Source organism: Hipposideros armiger, unplaced genomic scaffold (assembly GCF_001890085.2).
Source record: "Hipposideros armiger isolate ML-2016 unplaced genomic scaffold, ASM189008v1 scaffold_393, whole genome shotgun sequence".
Classification (NCBI taxonomy): Eukaryota; Metazoa; Chordata; class Mammalia; order Chiroptera; family Hipposideridae; genus Hipposideros; species Hipposideros armiger.
Window position 1 is genome coordinate 583,534 of NW_017731743.1, and position 17,488 is coordinate 601,021.

The 17,488-nt window shown below is 33.9% G+C and overlaps 1 protein-coding gene across 1 annotated transcript in view; it reads left to right on the forward strand.

The window, feature by feature from the left end:
• SPRED1 (sprouty related EVH1 domain containing 1) overlaps positions 1-17,488 on the forward strand; it is a 137,583-nt gene that overhangs the window by 114,511 nt on the left and 5,584 nt on the right. Inside the window, exon 6 of the mRNA XM_019663525.1 lies at positions 16,989-17,090. Within this exon, the coding sequence (XP_019519070.1) occupies positions 16,989-17,090 (102 nt within the window). The remainder of the gene's footprint in view (positions 1-16,988; positions 17,091-17,488) is intronic.

Sequence of the window (17,488 nt, forward strand, 5' to 3'; positions counted from 1 at the left end):
AGTAATTTATTGTGATTTTAATTTATACTTTCCTGATTATTACTGATGTTGAACAGCCTTTTCCATATACTTCTTGACTATTTAGAAATTGTTTTGTGAAGTATCTGTTCAAGTTTTTCATGCATCTTATATTGAGTTGTCTTTTTCTTATTGATTTATAGACATTTTAAAAGTTTATTTTAGAAATAAGTTCTTTGTTGGATGTATATATTGCAGATATGTCTTCTTTTACCCTGTGGTTTGCCTTTTCGCTCTTAATATCTTTTGCTGAATAAAAGTTTTTAATTTTAATAAAAGCAACTTAGCAATGCTTTCCTCTGTGGATAGTGCTTTTTATGTCCTATTTAAGAAATCTTTGAATACCCTAACCAAATCATGAAGATATTTTGTTATCTTTCAGAAGCTTTATCATTTTTCTTTTTGATTTTTATAAATGGTTGAGATTAGGTCAAGGTTTATTTCCTACCCTGGCCCTCCCTAGCAGCCAGTTGATCCAGCACCACCTATTGAGAAGTCCATGCTTTCTAAAACTACTGCATTGTAATGTCAGATTTGTCATGTGACTATATATATGTGGATGTTTCTAATCTCTGTTCTGTTCCCTTCTCCTACTTGTCTATTTTTACACCAATACCAGACTTTTTAAATTATTATAGCTTTATAATAATACTGGGGCCTGGGATTTACATTCTCTAACTTTGTCCTTCAAGATTTTTGTTGTTCGGTTAATGACTCAACATATGGTCAAGTGCTATGTGCACTTGAAAAGAATGTATATTCATAGTTGTTGGATACAATATTCCTTCTATATATTAGATGAGTTTGTTGTTAAACATATTTTTGAACTTACATTCAAATCTTATGTATCCTTATAAGTTTTTTTAAATCTGCTTGTCAATAACTAACCAAGGTGTGTTTAAACTGATAAGAACAGATACTACACTTGATCTTAGCCAAAAGGCCAAGAAGTGATACCAAGGTGTGTTTAAAAATCTCCAGCTGTGATTGTAGAATCATCTCTTTTTAATTCCATCAAATCTTTATATACTTTGAAGCTGTTACACAGTGCATATAATTTTACAATTGTTATACCTTTTTGCTGAATCAACTCTTGACATTATGAGATATCCTTCTTTATCTCTGATAATATTTCTTGCCCGAATGTGTACTTTGTCTGCTATTAGTTGGAGTACATCAGTTTTCTTTTGTTAAACACAGTACATATTTTCCCATCATTTTACTTGGAACATTTCTGTATCTTACATATAAGGTATCGTTTTAAAATCATATGTAGTTGGGCTTTGTTTTTTCCTCAGGGTGTCTTTGAGTTTTTTGTTCATTTACTTTTACGGCGATTACTGCTATATTTGCACATAAATCTGCCATCTCATTTGTTTTCTATTTGCCCCATTGATTCTCTGCGTATTTCCTCCCTTTCTCCTTCACTGCTTATTTAAGTTTACTTAGCTACTTAATTTTTCCCCTTTATGAATTAATTAGTAATATAGTTGTTCAATGTTTTTAGTAGTTATCCTAGATATTACAATATGTATCATTGACTCCTTAGAATCCACCTAAATTGATTTTTTTTTTAACCATTTCCTGGACAATGCAGCAATCCTATAATACCTTATTGGCATTTATCTCTCTGATTTACTTTTATGGTGTTGTTATGAATTCTGATTCATTCTCTTTCTCTTTATCACGTCTTTTCTCTCTCTCTCTCTCTCTCTCTCTCTCTCTCTCTCTCTCTCTCTCTCTTTCTCTCTCTCTCTCTCTATATATATACATACATATATATATACCGTATTTGCTGGCGTATAAGACGACCCCCTAACATTTCCACTCAAAATACAGTTTGTTATATACTCGCCGTATAAGACTACCCCCTCTTCCGCACACCTTCCACACACCAAATAAAAGGTAAAACAATATCAGATTTGATTTCAACATTTTAATTTATAATGAACGGTATGTGGAATGAAGTGGGCGGGCATCGGGAGGCCACTATGGCACGGGGCAAGCACTATGGGCAGTCTATCTGAAGTGTACCTGGCGTATAAGACGACCCCCCACTTGGAGGCATATTTTTCAGGGCCAAAAAATTGTCTTATACGCCGGCAAATACGGTATATATTCTATATATATGTATATATGTGTATGAAAAAACCTCACAAAATATTATTTTAAACAGTATTCATTTAGATTTATCTACCTATTTATGATTTTTGGTGTTCTTCAGTCTCTTGCTTGTTACCATACTTTCATCTAGGATTATTTGCTTTTTATTGTTGTCAGTGAATCTCAGTTTTTGTTTTTCTGGAAACATCTTTTATTTTCTCCATTTTGAAGGATATTTTGCTGACTATTGCTTCTAAGTTATAATTTATTTTCTTTCAGCAATTTAGAAGATGTAATACTGTTGTCTTACAGTTTTCCATCATTGCTATTAAATACATAGGGTGCCAAAACAGTGTATACATATTTTAAGGAAGGAAAACTGTATTACAATTGTGATACTCAATATATACCGATAACAAAAGATGAATACAAGTCACATTTGACTTCTGCAATTGCAAGAGGTGCTCAAAGTGGTTACCATCAGAGTCCAGACACTTCTGATTACAGCAAACTACTGCTTGAGCAACGTTGACCAAAGTGTCCAGTTACATACATTTTTTGGCACCCCCAGTATTGTCAGCTGTTTTATTATGCTGTGCCTAGATATTATGCTCTTAATCTTGTTTGGGTTTATAGAGCTTCTTGAATCTGTGCCTTTATGTCTTCGAACAGATTTAGACTGGTTCCAGCTGCAGCTGGAGGTCAAAGTTCTCTCCTCTGCTCATGCTTCAGCTGCCTGACTTGTGGTTTTGGTCTGTTATTCGGAAAAGCAATTCAGTATCACATTAAACAGGATAGGACCATTTTGAGCTGATTCTGCGGTCACATTAGAACCCTATATAGTCTAAACCAGTGCCATATTCTTAAAAGAAAAAAGTTGACTGGCTCAGTTCAGGGCAGGTTTATATAACATATACAGCTGCTCATTTCATGGTTATGGGATGGACAGATTAGATAGAGAGGAGATAAAGTGATGTATACTTCATTCCAACATTGCCACTTTTAGACAGTCTTGTTCCAGTATGTTTTACAATCTCATGGCCTACCTTTGTGCCAAGTGTCAGATCCTGGTTTAATCCTGGCTGGTTGGGAGAAGAGTTGCATGGCTAATCATGGCACCCTTTGAGTAAGGAGATGCATTTTGCTACTTTTTGTAAATTGGAGCTATGAGTTTTGCATTTCCTGCATGGACTTGTTATTCTGCCATTTTTCTTTAAGGTCTATTTACTTACTAGACTCAAACTGAACATTAGGGAAAAGTTATTCCCTGGATAAAAATGTTTGCAACAGTGGGTAAAATCTTGGACTTTAGACACAGGCCTATCTAATCTTAATTCCTGGCTTTTTAAGTTAAAATTACAAAGCTATTGATGCTCTCTGTCTTCTTCTTTCATATGTAAATAGCAGTAATAATAAAACTAATCTCATAGTGTTATTTTAAGGGTTAAAAAAGTCATTCATATTCATGCATACATTGATAGGTATGTGATGCATATGCACGTGATAAATGTTAGAACATCTGTGTGCCAGAACCCTAGTCTAAGCCCTAGCAATAGCTGTGAACAAGAAAGGTATGATCCTAGCCTCATGAAGGATATAAATGCTAGTGAGGAAGATAGACAATAAATAAATTTACAAACCAATACTATTTCAGATAGTAATAAGTGCTATGAAACAGTAATGGGAAATATTTGGTTGTTGGAAAAGTCATGAGGCATTTTTGCAAGAAAAAACATAGAAACAATATGTCTTGACTTTTCCAACAACCCAGTAGAATAGTAGAAGTACAGAGAGGGACTTCTACAGATATATAAGATGATTGAGGAAAGCTCCCGAGGATGTTAGGGAATATATGATGTATTAAAACAAAACCGTCATATTAAAATCTGGGGGGAAACATTCTAAGCTGCAGCTTGGTATTTTAGAGAAGCAGAAAGGCCTGTGTGGCTGTAGTTCAGTGAATTAAGGTGGCAATGCTCGTACTACAAATTACAGTTAGACAACTTGGTAGCGTTTGGATAGTGTAGGCTATTGAGAGGAGTTGGAATTTTGTTCTGGTATTAATGTGAAGCTATTGGAAGATTTTTAATCTCTAAAAAGGTCTAATTGGCATTTTTCAAACATGGCTGCTATGTGGAGAATGGACAGATAGAATATGGTCATGAGTGGAATTAAGACCAATTTAGAAGGCTGTTTTTGTCCAGGTAAATGATATTGATGATTTGGACTAGGTAGAGGTGATGAGAAATGATTGGATTTGGGGAAAATTCTGGAGGGAGAGCTATAAAAATACCCCAAAAACAAACAAGAGAAACAACACTTGATAATAGATTGGATATGGAATATGCAGGAAAGAGAGGAGTCAAGGATGACTTCTGAGTTTGAGGTCCAAGCAGTTGAGTGGGTGATAATGGAGATGCACTGGGGAAATGATGAATGGAGAGCACTGGGGAAAATTACCTCTCTCACCACCAGTACGTCATCATCAGTACAACACCGCTACCACTTTACACTTGTCAGAGAGCACAGAGTAGAGTAAGTAATTTGCCTAATATCCAAAGGTTATTATGTTAGAGACCATAGATATTTTAGAACACATAGCTGCTTATATCCTGAATAATGTATCATATTTAATAAATTGTATTTAGAGGCTATAAAAGATATGACTTGTCCTGACAGCCGGCATTAAGTCAGATATAAAATTTTAAACTTCAAGAAAAAGTAAATAAAAGCAATACTTTAAAAAATAATTAAAATTAAAACTTTTAAGCTAAATTTGAACAGGAAACTGAGAAATTGAAAAGTATGGTAACTATCTCTTAATGAAGAATAATGGAGTATAAAAACAACATTTCCAAACTTGAGTGGATTAGGAAATTAAAAGTATAAAAGTTTAAAGAAAAGCAGCATAAAAAGGAAAATAGTAAACCAATCTTTTAAAGAACAAAATTCTTAAAAAGTAGAGTGATAAGAGGGATAGATGATATATTTAAGCTAAGAACAATGGAAAGGAAAAAGTAAGCTTTCTAAACATTATGGTGATTTGAAATAGTCTGAAAACATAAAAGTTGAAGAAATGTATATATCCTAAGATACTCCTTCTAATTTTGTGCTGCTCTTTGTTTTTAATGTAAAGTAGGTAGGATGGAGCAAATAGTACATTTTATTGTTGTTGTTTATTTATGTAAAACAAGCTATAGAGTCTAACTGGTATGGAATTTGACCTCTTAAATTTTTAGGGTTCCTTGAAAAGGATGACATGATGAGTTTTCCTCAAGTAGAGAGCTAAAGGGAGCCAGCAAAAGGTCAGATCAGTAAACTTGGATCATTTCAGCCTTTGCCTCAGATTAGGACCCAGTAGTTGGCCAACTCTCAGAGGGTGTGTGTGAGCATGTGTGTTTGTGGGGGGTAGAAGGGTCATGGTCAATGTGTTGATCTGATTTTAAGGACAAAAGTTTACACATTTTTTTGTCTAAGTTTATTATGAAATTTTATAAGAAATGCAAGAAAAATCATTAAAGTGTTGGTACCAGCAGGAAAAAAGTAATTGTAAAGCAGTTTTACTTTGAGCCAAATAATAGCAAGAATAAACGTAGAAAGTAATCTGCATACCCTCTTTAGGAATTTTGGGATATCAATAATATCTGGAGTCATGTTTGCTCATAAACTTCCAGATATTTTAGGAAATAAGGCAGTTAAGTCTGGAGGTTCCCACTTTAACACTTTTAAATACAAAATATGTTCCTGACATCTTGAGTAATGGGCAGAAAAACTTATCCCAGTGAACAAGAGAATGGAGATACATACATCCTGAATTAGGTCCTGATGCATTTATTTGAGCAAGGATAAAAAAACCGGTGAATATAACACAAACTTGCAATAGACTAATATTCATCATCTAGACCCCGGGAATTTATTGGGTTTTCGGAAAAGTCATGACGCATTTTTGCAATGAAAAACATAGAAAAAATACGTCATGACTTTTCCGAGAATCCAATATATGGCCTACCTTTTTTGGCCTAGGGAACTATAAACTTACAGCTTGCATTTTTTTGTTGTTGTTGTTGATTTATGGGAGGGAACAGAACTGAACCTATCTCCTAAAATGGCAGTGATGGTAGAAGTTGAAGTAGTCACCATGTAAAAAAAGTACAAAATAGTGCTAGATAACTGCAGACAGGGAAGTGTGAACAATGTTTGGCAGATAGGTCTTAGTATGGGGGTTTCAACATGGCTTCTAGAGCCAGCCAGACTATTTGGATCTGAATTACAGCTTCTTTACTACTGATACTTTTTCTTATCTCCAAGATTGATGGACATAGAGAAACAAGGGTTATGTTGTATGAGTTTGCGTAACTAGATGTTTACACATTTGCTGTTGAAATAAGTGAACTCAATTTACTAGAAATTAGAATGGAATAGATTTTCTCGTTTAAACCTACAAGAGACATTCGCTATACATTTAACAAATAAATATTGCAGAAGTTCCTTAGCAGGAATAATGTACACTTGCCTTTAGCACAGTATTGTTAGGGTTGTGTACCCATTGTCCCTTTGTATGTCATCAAAAGATCTCTCAGAGTGAATTTTTCCATGGTGCAGAATCTGGCCCTCAACTTGCAGGTCAGAAACCTTATTTTGTCATGATATTAAGACTGGAGTCATATTTCAGAGACTAAAATAATCAAGTTTAAGAAAATGATGTGTAGAGATCAGAATATAAATTTTAATTTAAGCCATCATGTGGAGTGTAGTACTAGTAGCAGCTTGTTGAATACATTGTCTGCATAAAACAGATCTTCATGAGATAGTAGATCCTTGCCAAAAGCTAGTTTCATGTGTATATGCTCAACAGAGTAATTAAATGCTTTGAATGTTTGATTGCATGGGAATAGTTCGATAGACCAGTCTCTGCAACAGAGGAACAGCCTTGCCAAAAGGACTAGACTACTTCCTCGCTGTTAAGAAATATGAAGAGTCTAAGATCTCACTCTATTTATAAGCTAACAAGTTAACTTGCCAGCTGTATGGCTGCTGCCAGAAGACATAAGACTACTAGATCAGAGACAAAGGACTTCATTACATACAGCACAATAAAGTAGCATGAACTTCATGTGTGTGTGTTGGTTCCCCTTGTCCCATAGGAATGGTGCTGAGGTGCATGTTGCACACACACAGGGTTTGCATCATGGAGTTGGAACCCCTGAGTTTAGGGAACCCAAGTCTTTCATAATGGCCAATAAGCCTGACTGACTTTTGCCATGGAGGGAGACTGTTTTTGTTATACTTGATAGTAAACAAATTAAACTTCAAAGGGGAGACCGCTCTAACTTCCAAGGGCTTCACTAAACACATTTTTGAAAAAAGACTGTCTGAAACAAAGGCAGACAGTCAGTCAGTGCCTCTGCTCATTAGATCTGCAGAAATGAGACCCATGGAGAATTGCCACCTAACACTGGCTTAGGTTTTCCCCCTAGTAATGCTTAAATAGGCATTGTCAGTGTTTGTCTTTGACTGTTTTTCTATGCTTCCATGAGCTATTTAAATCCTTTTGATGGATAGGTTCATTCTTTCAAAATGCTAAATGCTCTTATTCATGTTTTAGTTAAGTCTAATAGGCCTACGAGCCATTGTGACTCTTTTACTCAATTTTGTTTACTTTCAAGTTCCTAGAGGTCATTTCACTATGAAATGAGAAATAAGACCATGTTTATCAATGAGCTTATGATCACAGATTTATGGCATTTGACACATGGAAAGTAATGTATATAATGAACACCTGAGAAACTACCAAACTACTCATAAAAAAAGAATATCCCCATTCCTATCCACTTGTTACCATTACCTTGAATTTTTTTGCTTATAATTCCTATGCTTTTCTTGATAGTTCTACCACTTATTTTTCTTCTGCCAGTGACTATTTCAGTTGTTTCCATATTTTTGCTGTTTTTAGGCATACTGTTAGTACAAATTTCCTTGTCTCCAGCTATTCATGTACAAGAGGTTCTTTAGGGGTGCATAGAATAAATTTTTGAGGTTGATGTGCCACAAAAATCTGTGGGAGAAATTAGTCTGTAGGACTCATGTGTTCTATGAGTACAAGAGGTAATATATTGAGCATTTTAAAGCTGTGGTTGTTCCTTTACAAACTAATTTTAACAACATGCTCTTATATAATAACCTTGCTTCTGAGTAATAAAATTTTCACTGTTACTTCTCCTTTTTGAGTTTTATTGTGGCCAGTATCTCCTAGTTTGTGGTTGTTTTTCACTCTTTATGGTGTTTGGTGAACAGACATTCTAAATTTTAGTGCCTTTGACCCTATCATTCTTTTGCTGGTCATGTTTTTACAAACTCCTCCCTATCCTTGTTTCAAAGATTTTCTCCCTATTTTGTTCTAAAAGTTTTAGTTTTGACTAACCCCGTTTGAACTGACTTTCCTTCTGTGATAGAAATCCAATTTTATTTTTGCTATACGTATAATTAATTGTTTCAGCACCATTTATTGGAACCTTTCCACCACTGATACGGGCTGCCATATCTATCATATATCAAGTTTCCATATTTGTTGAGATCGATTGCTGGTTTCTCGAATCTGATCTGCTGATCTGTTTGTCCCTGTACCAGTACCATGTTGTCTTCTTTACTGTAGAATTACTTTAGCTCTATAAGAAATCTTAATACAGTAGAGGAAGTGCCACTACCTTCTTTTTCATCTTAGATTTTTTTAAATTATTTTTTTGGCTGTTTACTCTTAAAAAAAATTCAGAATCAGCTTATCGAATTTGGTGAAAAATACATTTGCAGTTTGTATTTGAATTGTACTGAATCTGTATTAGTTTGGGGAAGAATTTAGCCTTCTTATTCATGAATATGCTATGTTCCTCTTTTTAGCTCTTCTGTATCTCTCAGTAAAGCTTTGCATTTTCATAAAAAGATACATACCTTTTATAAGATTTTTTGGTACCATTTTATTGTTGTTACCATTGTAAATGAAATCCTTTTAAAATTATATTTGTGGCCAACTTTGAAGAAGCATCTCCCGTGGCTTTTTCAGCTGATAAATTCTTCTAAAGACCTATAGCAACAGCATCACATTCCCAAGGTATTAAAAAGTAGTAGACAAATGGGGTGTATCTTACAACATCTGTGTTTAAGAAGTATAAAAAGTCAACAATTTCCTTTGTCGTTTCACATAAAGATTGTATGAGAGGGTTAATATTTATAGACTCTATTAACTTAAGTATTTTCAAAGTATGTATGTGTTTTGATGGTGTTGGACTTTTTTTCTGAGAGTAAAATTGGGAGTAAAAAGTGAACATTTTTACTTTACAAAATAAATCTCAGGAATGTATATTTAATACATAACTTGTAGTCATTGTATTTATTATAAGAAATACACCCATCAGGAATAAAACAAAACTTTTTCTCTCTAATTCCTTTTCTGTAATGCTCTTCCATCTCTCTTTAAATCTGAACACATGCTTACTTGATTGTGTTTAAGTTCCTTTTTTTTCATGAAGCCTTCCCAGACCATTTCATCATAGTGATTTCTTCCTCCATTAATTCCTGAATTCTTACATATTCCACCTTAAGTTATATAGTTATATACCTTTGCAGGTAGGGTGATAAAGCATACTTATATAACTATGTATGAGTATACACATAGTTATATAACTTACATATTCCAGAAACTTTAAGTTATAGTTACATAACTATCTATGTAGTTACATAACTATGCTTAATCATCCTACCTGTGAGGGTAAGAGCCATTTTTCTACTTTATTGTGCCTTCCATAGAGACTAGTACTGTGTATTTATTAGGAAATCAAATATATTGTTAAATATTGAAACTAAAAAGAAATCTGAATGGGACGTACGTATTAACTTGTAACTTTTCATACTAGGTATAGGTAACTGGGCATAGAAGAACAGATAATAAAGACAGGCTACAAAAATTAAGCTCTATAATCCAGAGATATTACTTCATCGCACATCAATCCTTTTTTTCTGTAGCATAATTAAAATGGGAATGCTTTTGTTTCTCTTATGTTCCTACTGTGTGATTAGAGTGCTAATGAAAGTAAAATTTGAAAACTATAGTAAACAAGACTCTGAATGAGATGACCTCTTCAGTCTGTAACTATTTTTATTAAACTTTCTCCTCCATTTAAGACACTACTAAGTAAGTGGCTCGAGTTGGATATATCCATTTAAATTCATTTTTGAATTGAAGTACAGAAAGTTTTTAATTCACCGATTCTATTTTTAGGAAATTGTGATACAGATAGATATACTTGGACATGTGTGTTAAAGGTAAATGCATCAGAATATATGTTGCAATATTGCTTATAACATGAAAACACTGGGAAAAGCCTATGTGTCTATTAATCAGACTAGTTAAATAAACTAAAGTGATCCATTCAATGGAATATGAAGCTACTATTAAAAGAATAAGGTAGAGCTATATGTATAAACATCGAAAGGTGTCCATGTTATCTTAAAGTATTAAAAATGAGGCACAGTACAAAAGGTCCTATTTCTATTTAAAACATTTTAAAGATCTACATATATGCATGCGCGCGCGCACGTGTGTGTGTATGTGTGTCTGTAAATTAATACATAGCCAAAAATTGGAAGATACCATCAGAGTGGCACATTTGTTACAATTACCTGCATTGACATCATAATCACCCAAAGTCATAGTTTACATTACAGTTCGCTCTTGGCGTTGTCTATTCTGTGGGCTTGAACAAACATATAATGACAAGTATCCATCATTATAGCATTTTGTAGAGTCTTTTCACTACCCTAAAGATCGCTGTGCCCTGCCAATTCATCTTCTCCCCACACACATGCACTCATAGAAGCTCTGATAACCACTAATTTTTTTTTTACTGTCTCCATAGTTTTGCCTTTACCAGTATTTCATGTAGTTAGAGTAATACAGTATGTAGCCTTTTCAGAGTAGTTTCTTTCACTTAGTAATATGTAAGGTTCTTCTGGTTTTAAAACACTGAATAATATTCCATTGTCTAGAAGTAGCACAGTTTATTCATTCACCCACTGGAAGACATCGTGGTTCCTTCCAAGTTTTGTCACTTATGAATAAAGTTGCTGTAAACATTTGTGTATAGGTTTTTGTGTGGGTCTAAGTTTTTAAATCCTTTGGGTAAATATCAAATAGTGCAATTTCTGGATCAAATCAAAGGAGTGTGTTTAATTTTGTAAGAAACTGCCAAATTGCCTTCCAAAGTAGCTGTACCATTTTGATTCTCACCAGCAAAGAATGAGGTTTTGTGGCTCCACATCCTTAACAGTATTTGGTGTTGTCAGTTCTGGATATTGGCCATTCTAATACAACAGGTCCTCAAATAGCATCGTTTTGTTCAACGTCATTTCATTGTAACCTGGATGGGATGCTATAGGAACGTAACTCTTGTTTATATCAGTTAGCCTATTATAAAATTGGTTTTGTTATGCCATTTTGCTGCAGTTTCTAGAACCTATCGGCAATGTTACGTGAGGACTTTCTAGTGGTATCTCATTGTTTTAATTTTCTTTTCCCTGATAACTTATGGTGTAGGACATTTTTTCATGTGTTTATTTGCCATCTGTCTTATCTTCTTCGGTGAAGTGTCTGTTAAGGTCTTTGGCCCGTTTTTTTAATCAGGTTGGTTGTTTTCTTGTTGATTTTTTGGATATCTTTGTATATTTTGGATAACAGTCGTTTATCAGATATCTTTTACAAATATTTTCTCCCTGTCTGTGGTCTGTCTTCTCATTCTCATGACATTGTATTTTGTAGAACAGAAGTTTTTAATTTTAACGAAGTCAAGTTTATCAATTATTTCTTTCATGTGTAATCATGCCCTTGATGTTGTATCTGAAAAGTCATCATCATAACCAAGATCATCTCTTTGGTTCCTCTATTTGTCTATTCTTTTGCCAGTACCACACTGTCTTGATTACTGTAGCTTAATAATAAATCTTGAAGTCAAGTAATGTCAGTACTCCAACTTGGTTCTTTTTCAAAATTGTGTTGGATATTCTGAGTCTTTTGCCTCTCTGTATAAACTTTAGAATCAGTTTGTTGATATCCACAAAATAACTTACTGGGATTTTAATTGGGAGTGTGTTGAGTCTGTAGACCATTTTGGGAAGGACTGACATCTTGACTATACTGAGTCTTCCAATACATGAACATGGGAACATCCCTGCATTTATTATTTTTTTTATTTCATCAGAGCTTTATGGCTTTTCTCATATTTATCTTGCACATATTTTGTTAGGTTTATACTAAATATTTCATTTTGGGGGATGCTAATGTAAATGGTATTGTCTTTTTAATATCAAATTCCTCTTTTTCATTGTTGGTATATAGGAAAGTGATTGGTGGTTGTGTATTATCCTTGTATCCTGCAACCTTGCTATAACTCCTTACTAGTTTCGGGAGATATTTTGTTGATTCTTTTGGATTTTCTACATAGATGATCATGTTATCTGTGAATAAAGACAGATTTATTTTTATTCTCTCAAACTATATACATTTTCTTTACCTATCTTGTATTATTTAATAGCAAGAAATTCCACCACGATGTTGGAAAGAAGTGATGAGATGGGACATCCTTGCCTTGCACCTGATCTTAGTGGGAAAGCTTCAAGTTTTTCACCATTAATTATGTTAGTTGTAGGTTTTCTTATAGATATTCTTTATAAGTTAAGGAGGTTCTCTGCTACCCCTAGTTTACTGAGAGGTTTTTGTCATGAACGGTTATTGGATTTTGTCATGCTTTTTCTCCATCTGTTGATAAGATCATGTGATTTTTACTCTGTTAATGGATTACATTTATTAATTTTTTAATGTTGAACCAACCAACTGGAATAAATCCCATGTGGCCATGGCGTACAATTCTTTTTATGCAGTTTTGGACTCAACTTGCTAATATTTTCTTGAGGACTTTTGCATCAATGTTTATTTAAGATACTGGTAAGGTTTTTTGTTTTTTTTTTTTCTTGTAGTGTTTTTGTCTGGTTTTTAGTATTAAGGTAATGTTGGCCTCATAGAAAGAATGAATTAGGAAAAATTTCCTCTGTTTGGATCTTCTGCAAGATTATAGAAAACTGGTATAATTTATTCCTTAAATGTTTGGTAGAATTCACCAGTGAACCCGTCTGGATCTGGTGCTTTATACTTTGAAAGGTTATTGGTTCAACTTATTTAATACATATAGGCCTATTCAGATTGTTTATTGAGTTTTGGCTGATAGTGCCTTTCAGGGAATTGGCCCATTTGATCTAGGCTATCAAATTTGTGGGCGTAGAGTTGTTCAGAGTATTCTTTTATCATCCTTTTAATTTCCATGGGATCTGTAGTGATGTTCCCTCTTAAATTTCTACTGTTAGTAATTTGTGCCCTCTCTCTTTTTTTCTTAGTTAGCCTGACTAAAGACTTGTTCATTTTGTTGATCTTTTCAAAGAACTGGTATTTGGTTTCATTAATATTCTGTATTGATTTCAACACTAATTCTTTTTATTTTTCTTCTTGTTTTGGATTTAATATTTTTCTACTTTCCTAAGGTAGAAACGTAGATAACTGATTTCAGATGTTCTTTTCTAATATCTGCCTTCAATGCTGTCAGTTTCTCTCTAAGCATTTATTTCACTGTATCCCACGGAGTTTGATAAGTTGTGTTTTTATTTCCCTTCAAAATAACTTTTCTCTTGAGATCTCTTTTTGACCCATGTGTTATTTAGAAGTGTGTTGTTTAATCCACATGTATTTTAGGATTTTCCAATTATCTTTCTGTTATTGATTTCTAATTTGGTTCTTTGTGGTGTGAGAGCAGACATTGTATGATTTCTGTCTTTTTAAAAAGAATTTCTTAACATCTGTTTAATGGCCCAGAATGTGGTCTGTCTTGGTTAATGTTCCATGTGACCTTGTGAAGAATGTGTATTCTACTGGGCTGGATGGAGTAATCTGTAGATGTCAATTATATCCACTTGATTGATGGTGTTATTGAGCTCAACTGAGTCCTTAGTGATTTTCTGCCTGTTGGGTCTGTCCATTTCTGATAGAGGAGTATTGAAGTTTCCAGCTATGAGGGTGGGTGCATTTATTTTTCCTTGCAGTTCTATTAGTTTTTGTCTCATGTAATTTGACACTTTTGTTAAGCACATATATGCTAAGGATTGTTATATCTTTTTGGAGAATTGACCCCTTTATCATTATATAATGTCCTTTATCACTGATAATTTTCCTTGCTTTGAAATCTACTCTTTCTGAAATTAATACAACTACTCCTGCTTTCTTTTGATTAGTGTTAGCATAGCATGTTATTCTCAATCCATTTACTTTTACTCTATATGTGCCTTTATATTTACAGTGTGTTTTCTATATATAGTTGGGTCTCATTTTTTTTTATTAATGCTAACAATCTGTCTTTTTAATTGGTGTATTTACACCATCATCATTCAAAGTGATTATTGCTATAGTTGGATTAATCTCTATCATATTTGTTACAGTTTTTTATTTGTTACCCTTGTTCTTTGCTTCTATTTCTTTATTCCACTTTTTCTGTCTTTTGTGGATTATTGAACATTTTATATGATTCCATTTTTCTCCTTTTTAAAAACATTTTTTGTGGTTGCTCTACAGTTTAAAGTATACATTTACAATTAATTCAAGTCTGTTTTCAAATAACACTAAACCACTTTACAGGTAGTACAAGTACTTTATACTAACAAAATAATCCTAATTTCTCCCTCTCATTCCTTGTATCGTTTCTGTCTATAAGCATACATACATACATAATTATACATTATTAAATAAATTGTTGTTTTTTGAACAAACGTTTTTGTTAGATTAAGAATAATAAGAAAAATAAAAGGTTTTGTTTATTTTCACTTATTCCTTCTTTGATGGTCTTCTATTCTTATGTAGATCCAAGTTTCTGGCCTATATTATTTTTCTTCTCTTTAAAGAACTTCTTTTAACATTTATTGTATGGTAGGTCTACTGGCAATATATTTCTTTAGTTTTTGTTTGCCCAAAGGATAATTTTCCAGGGTACAGAATTCTAGGTTGTTGGGCTTTTTCTCTCAGCACTTTATAAATGTTTCACTCCACTCTCCTTCCTTACATGGTTTCTGAGGAGTAGTCATATATAATTTTCATCTTTGCTCCCTTATAAATAAGGTGTTTTTTCCTCGGGCTTCTTTCAGGATTTTTTCTTTATCTTTGGTTTTTTATAGTTTGAAAATATTATGCTTAAGTGCACCTTTTGGGCATTTATCTTGCTTAGTCTTCTCTTAGGTTCCTGAATCTGTGGTTTGGTGTCTCACATTAATTTGCGTAAATTCTCAGGCATTATTATGTCAGATATTTCTTCTGTTCCTTTCTCTCTTCTGGTATTTTGATTCCATATATGTTACATCTCTTGTAGTTGTCTCACAGCTCTTAAATATTTTTAAGATATATTGTATCTTAAAAGGTAAATATATCTTTCAGTCTTTGGTCTCTTTGCTTTCAGTTTTGGAGGTATCTGTTGATACATCCTCAAGCACAGAGTTTCTTTCCTCAGCCATGTCCAGTCTACTAAACTCATCGAAGGCCATTTTCATTTCTCTTAGTGTTCTTTGTTCTTGATCTTTACATTCCTTTTTGGTTCTTTATTAGGATTTCTGTCTCTCTGCTTGCATTGCTCATTTATTCTTGCATGCTATCTATTTTATCCATTAGATCCCTTAGCATATTAATGATGTTTTAAATTCCTGGTCTGCTAATTCCAGTATCCCTGTCTTATCTGGTTCTGATGCTTATTTTGTCTCTTCAAATTCTGGTTTTTTTGCCTTTTGGTATACTGCGTAATTTTTTTTATAACCCAACATGATGTACTGAGTAAAAGGAACTTCTGTAAATAGGACTTTAGTAATATAGTGGTAAAGTGTGTGGGAGAGGAAGCATTCTTACAGTCCTATGATTAGGCCTGTCTTTTAGTCTGAGCCATGCCTCTGGACTGTGAACTTCAAAGTATTTGTCAGTTTTTTCTCCTCTGCTTAGAAAGGCTGGGTGATTCGAGTTGACTGAAATTGGGTATTTCTCTTTCCCTGGGCCAGATAGGTTCTGATAATTCCCCAGCAGGCCAGGCTCTGGTTAACTAGTCTCTTCTGAGGGCAGACTTTGTTAAGAACAGAGTGCTCTCTAATTTCAAAATGATTCCTTTCCTCTCCCCCTGCTGGAATAATGTGGGGATTTTTCTTATATTTACTCTGGGAACCTGATTGAGTTCCTGTAGGTAAACTCACAAAAGTTGGGTGACTTGCTATGACTGGGTCCCCCTGGAGTTTTTAGCTATCAAAGTTGTCCACACTGAGCCTCCAGAAATTCATCAATTACAATTCAGCTTTTCTTCACCCAGCACTCTTTTCCATGGCAATTACCACTCATGAGTCTGCTTTGTTAAGCCATTTCTCCTTTTCTTCTCCTGCCTATCTCCAACCTCAAAGGCAGTGGTTTGCCTTAAGTCCTTCTCTTTCTTACGGACCTAAGAAGAGCTGTTGATTTTTTTTTTTTTCTGTTCAGCTGTTTACTTGTTAGGACAGAGTGGCAATTTCCAAACTCCTTACATGCAGAACCAAAACCAGAAGTCTATATTACTTTTTAAATTAAATTTTAAATGTATAAGGAAAGACCTAAATTTAAATAATAAATAGGATGACTCAAATAATGCTTTATTAAAACCATTTTGAAAAACTTCACTTCTGATATGTTATGAAATTTTGGAATATACACTGTATATAGTTTTATTAAACATAAGAAATGTTTTCTTTTGTCACTTAAGTAGAAATTGTTTGTATTTTAGATAACGTTCAGTCATCCAAGCCTAGACATTCAGGGCAGAAGTATAGAATATGTACAGCGGCAAATATCCAAGGAATGTGGAAGCCTGAAGTCCCAAAATAGGGTAAGTCATCTTAGTTTATCTTCTGATATGGGGTATAACTAATGGACATATAAGTAAAATTTTCTAGTCCTTCTAATTCTCCATTTAGTTGAATTGTACTAGAAAAAAATTTTAGTGTATAAATTTGCTGCATATGTGCTTATAAACCCTTGGCCCTGTACTTCCTGGCCCACTGAAACTGAGGAAGTGGCCCTACCCTGTTGAACTGAGGAGACAGCCCAACTTTCCCACTTCTTCCCTTTTCTTAAAGGATAATGCATGTTCTCAGCCAGAAAGCTCTATTTGCCAGTCCTGTAAATCCTATAAGTTCAACAGCCTTGCTCATTTCCTCTCAACTCTGTCTCCTTAGATCCAACCTGGCAGCATTTCAGCTGAGATGGTTAATAGGATCCATGATC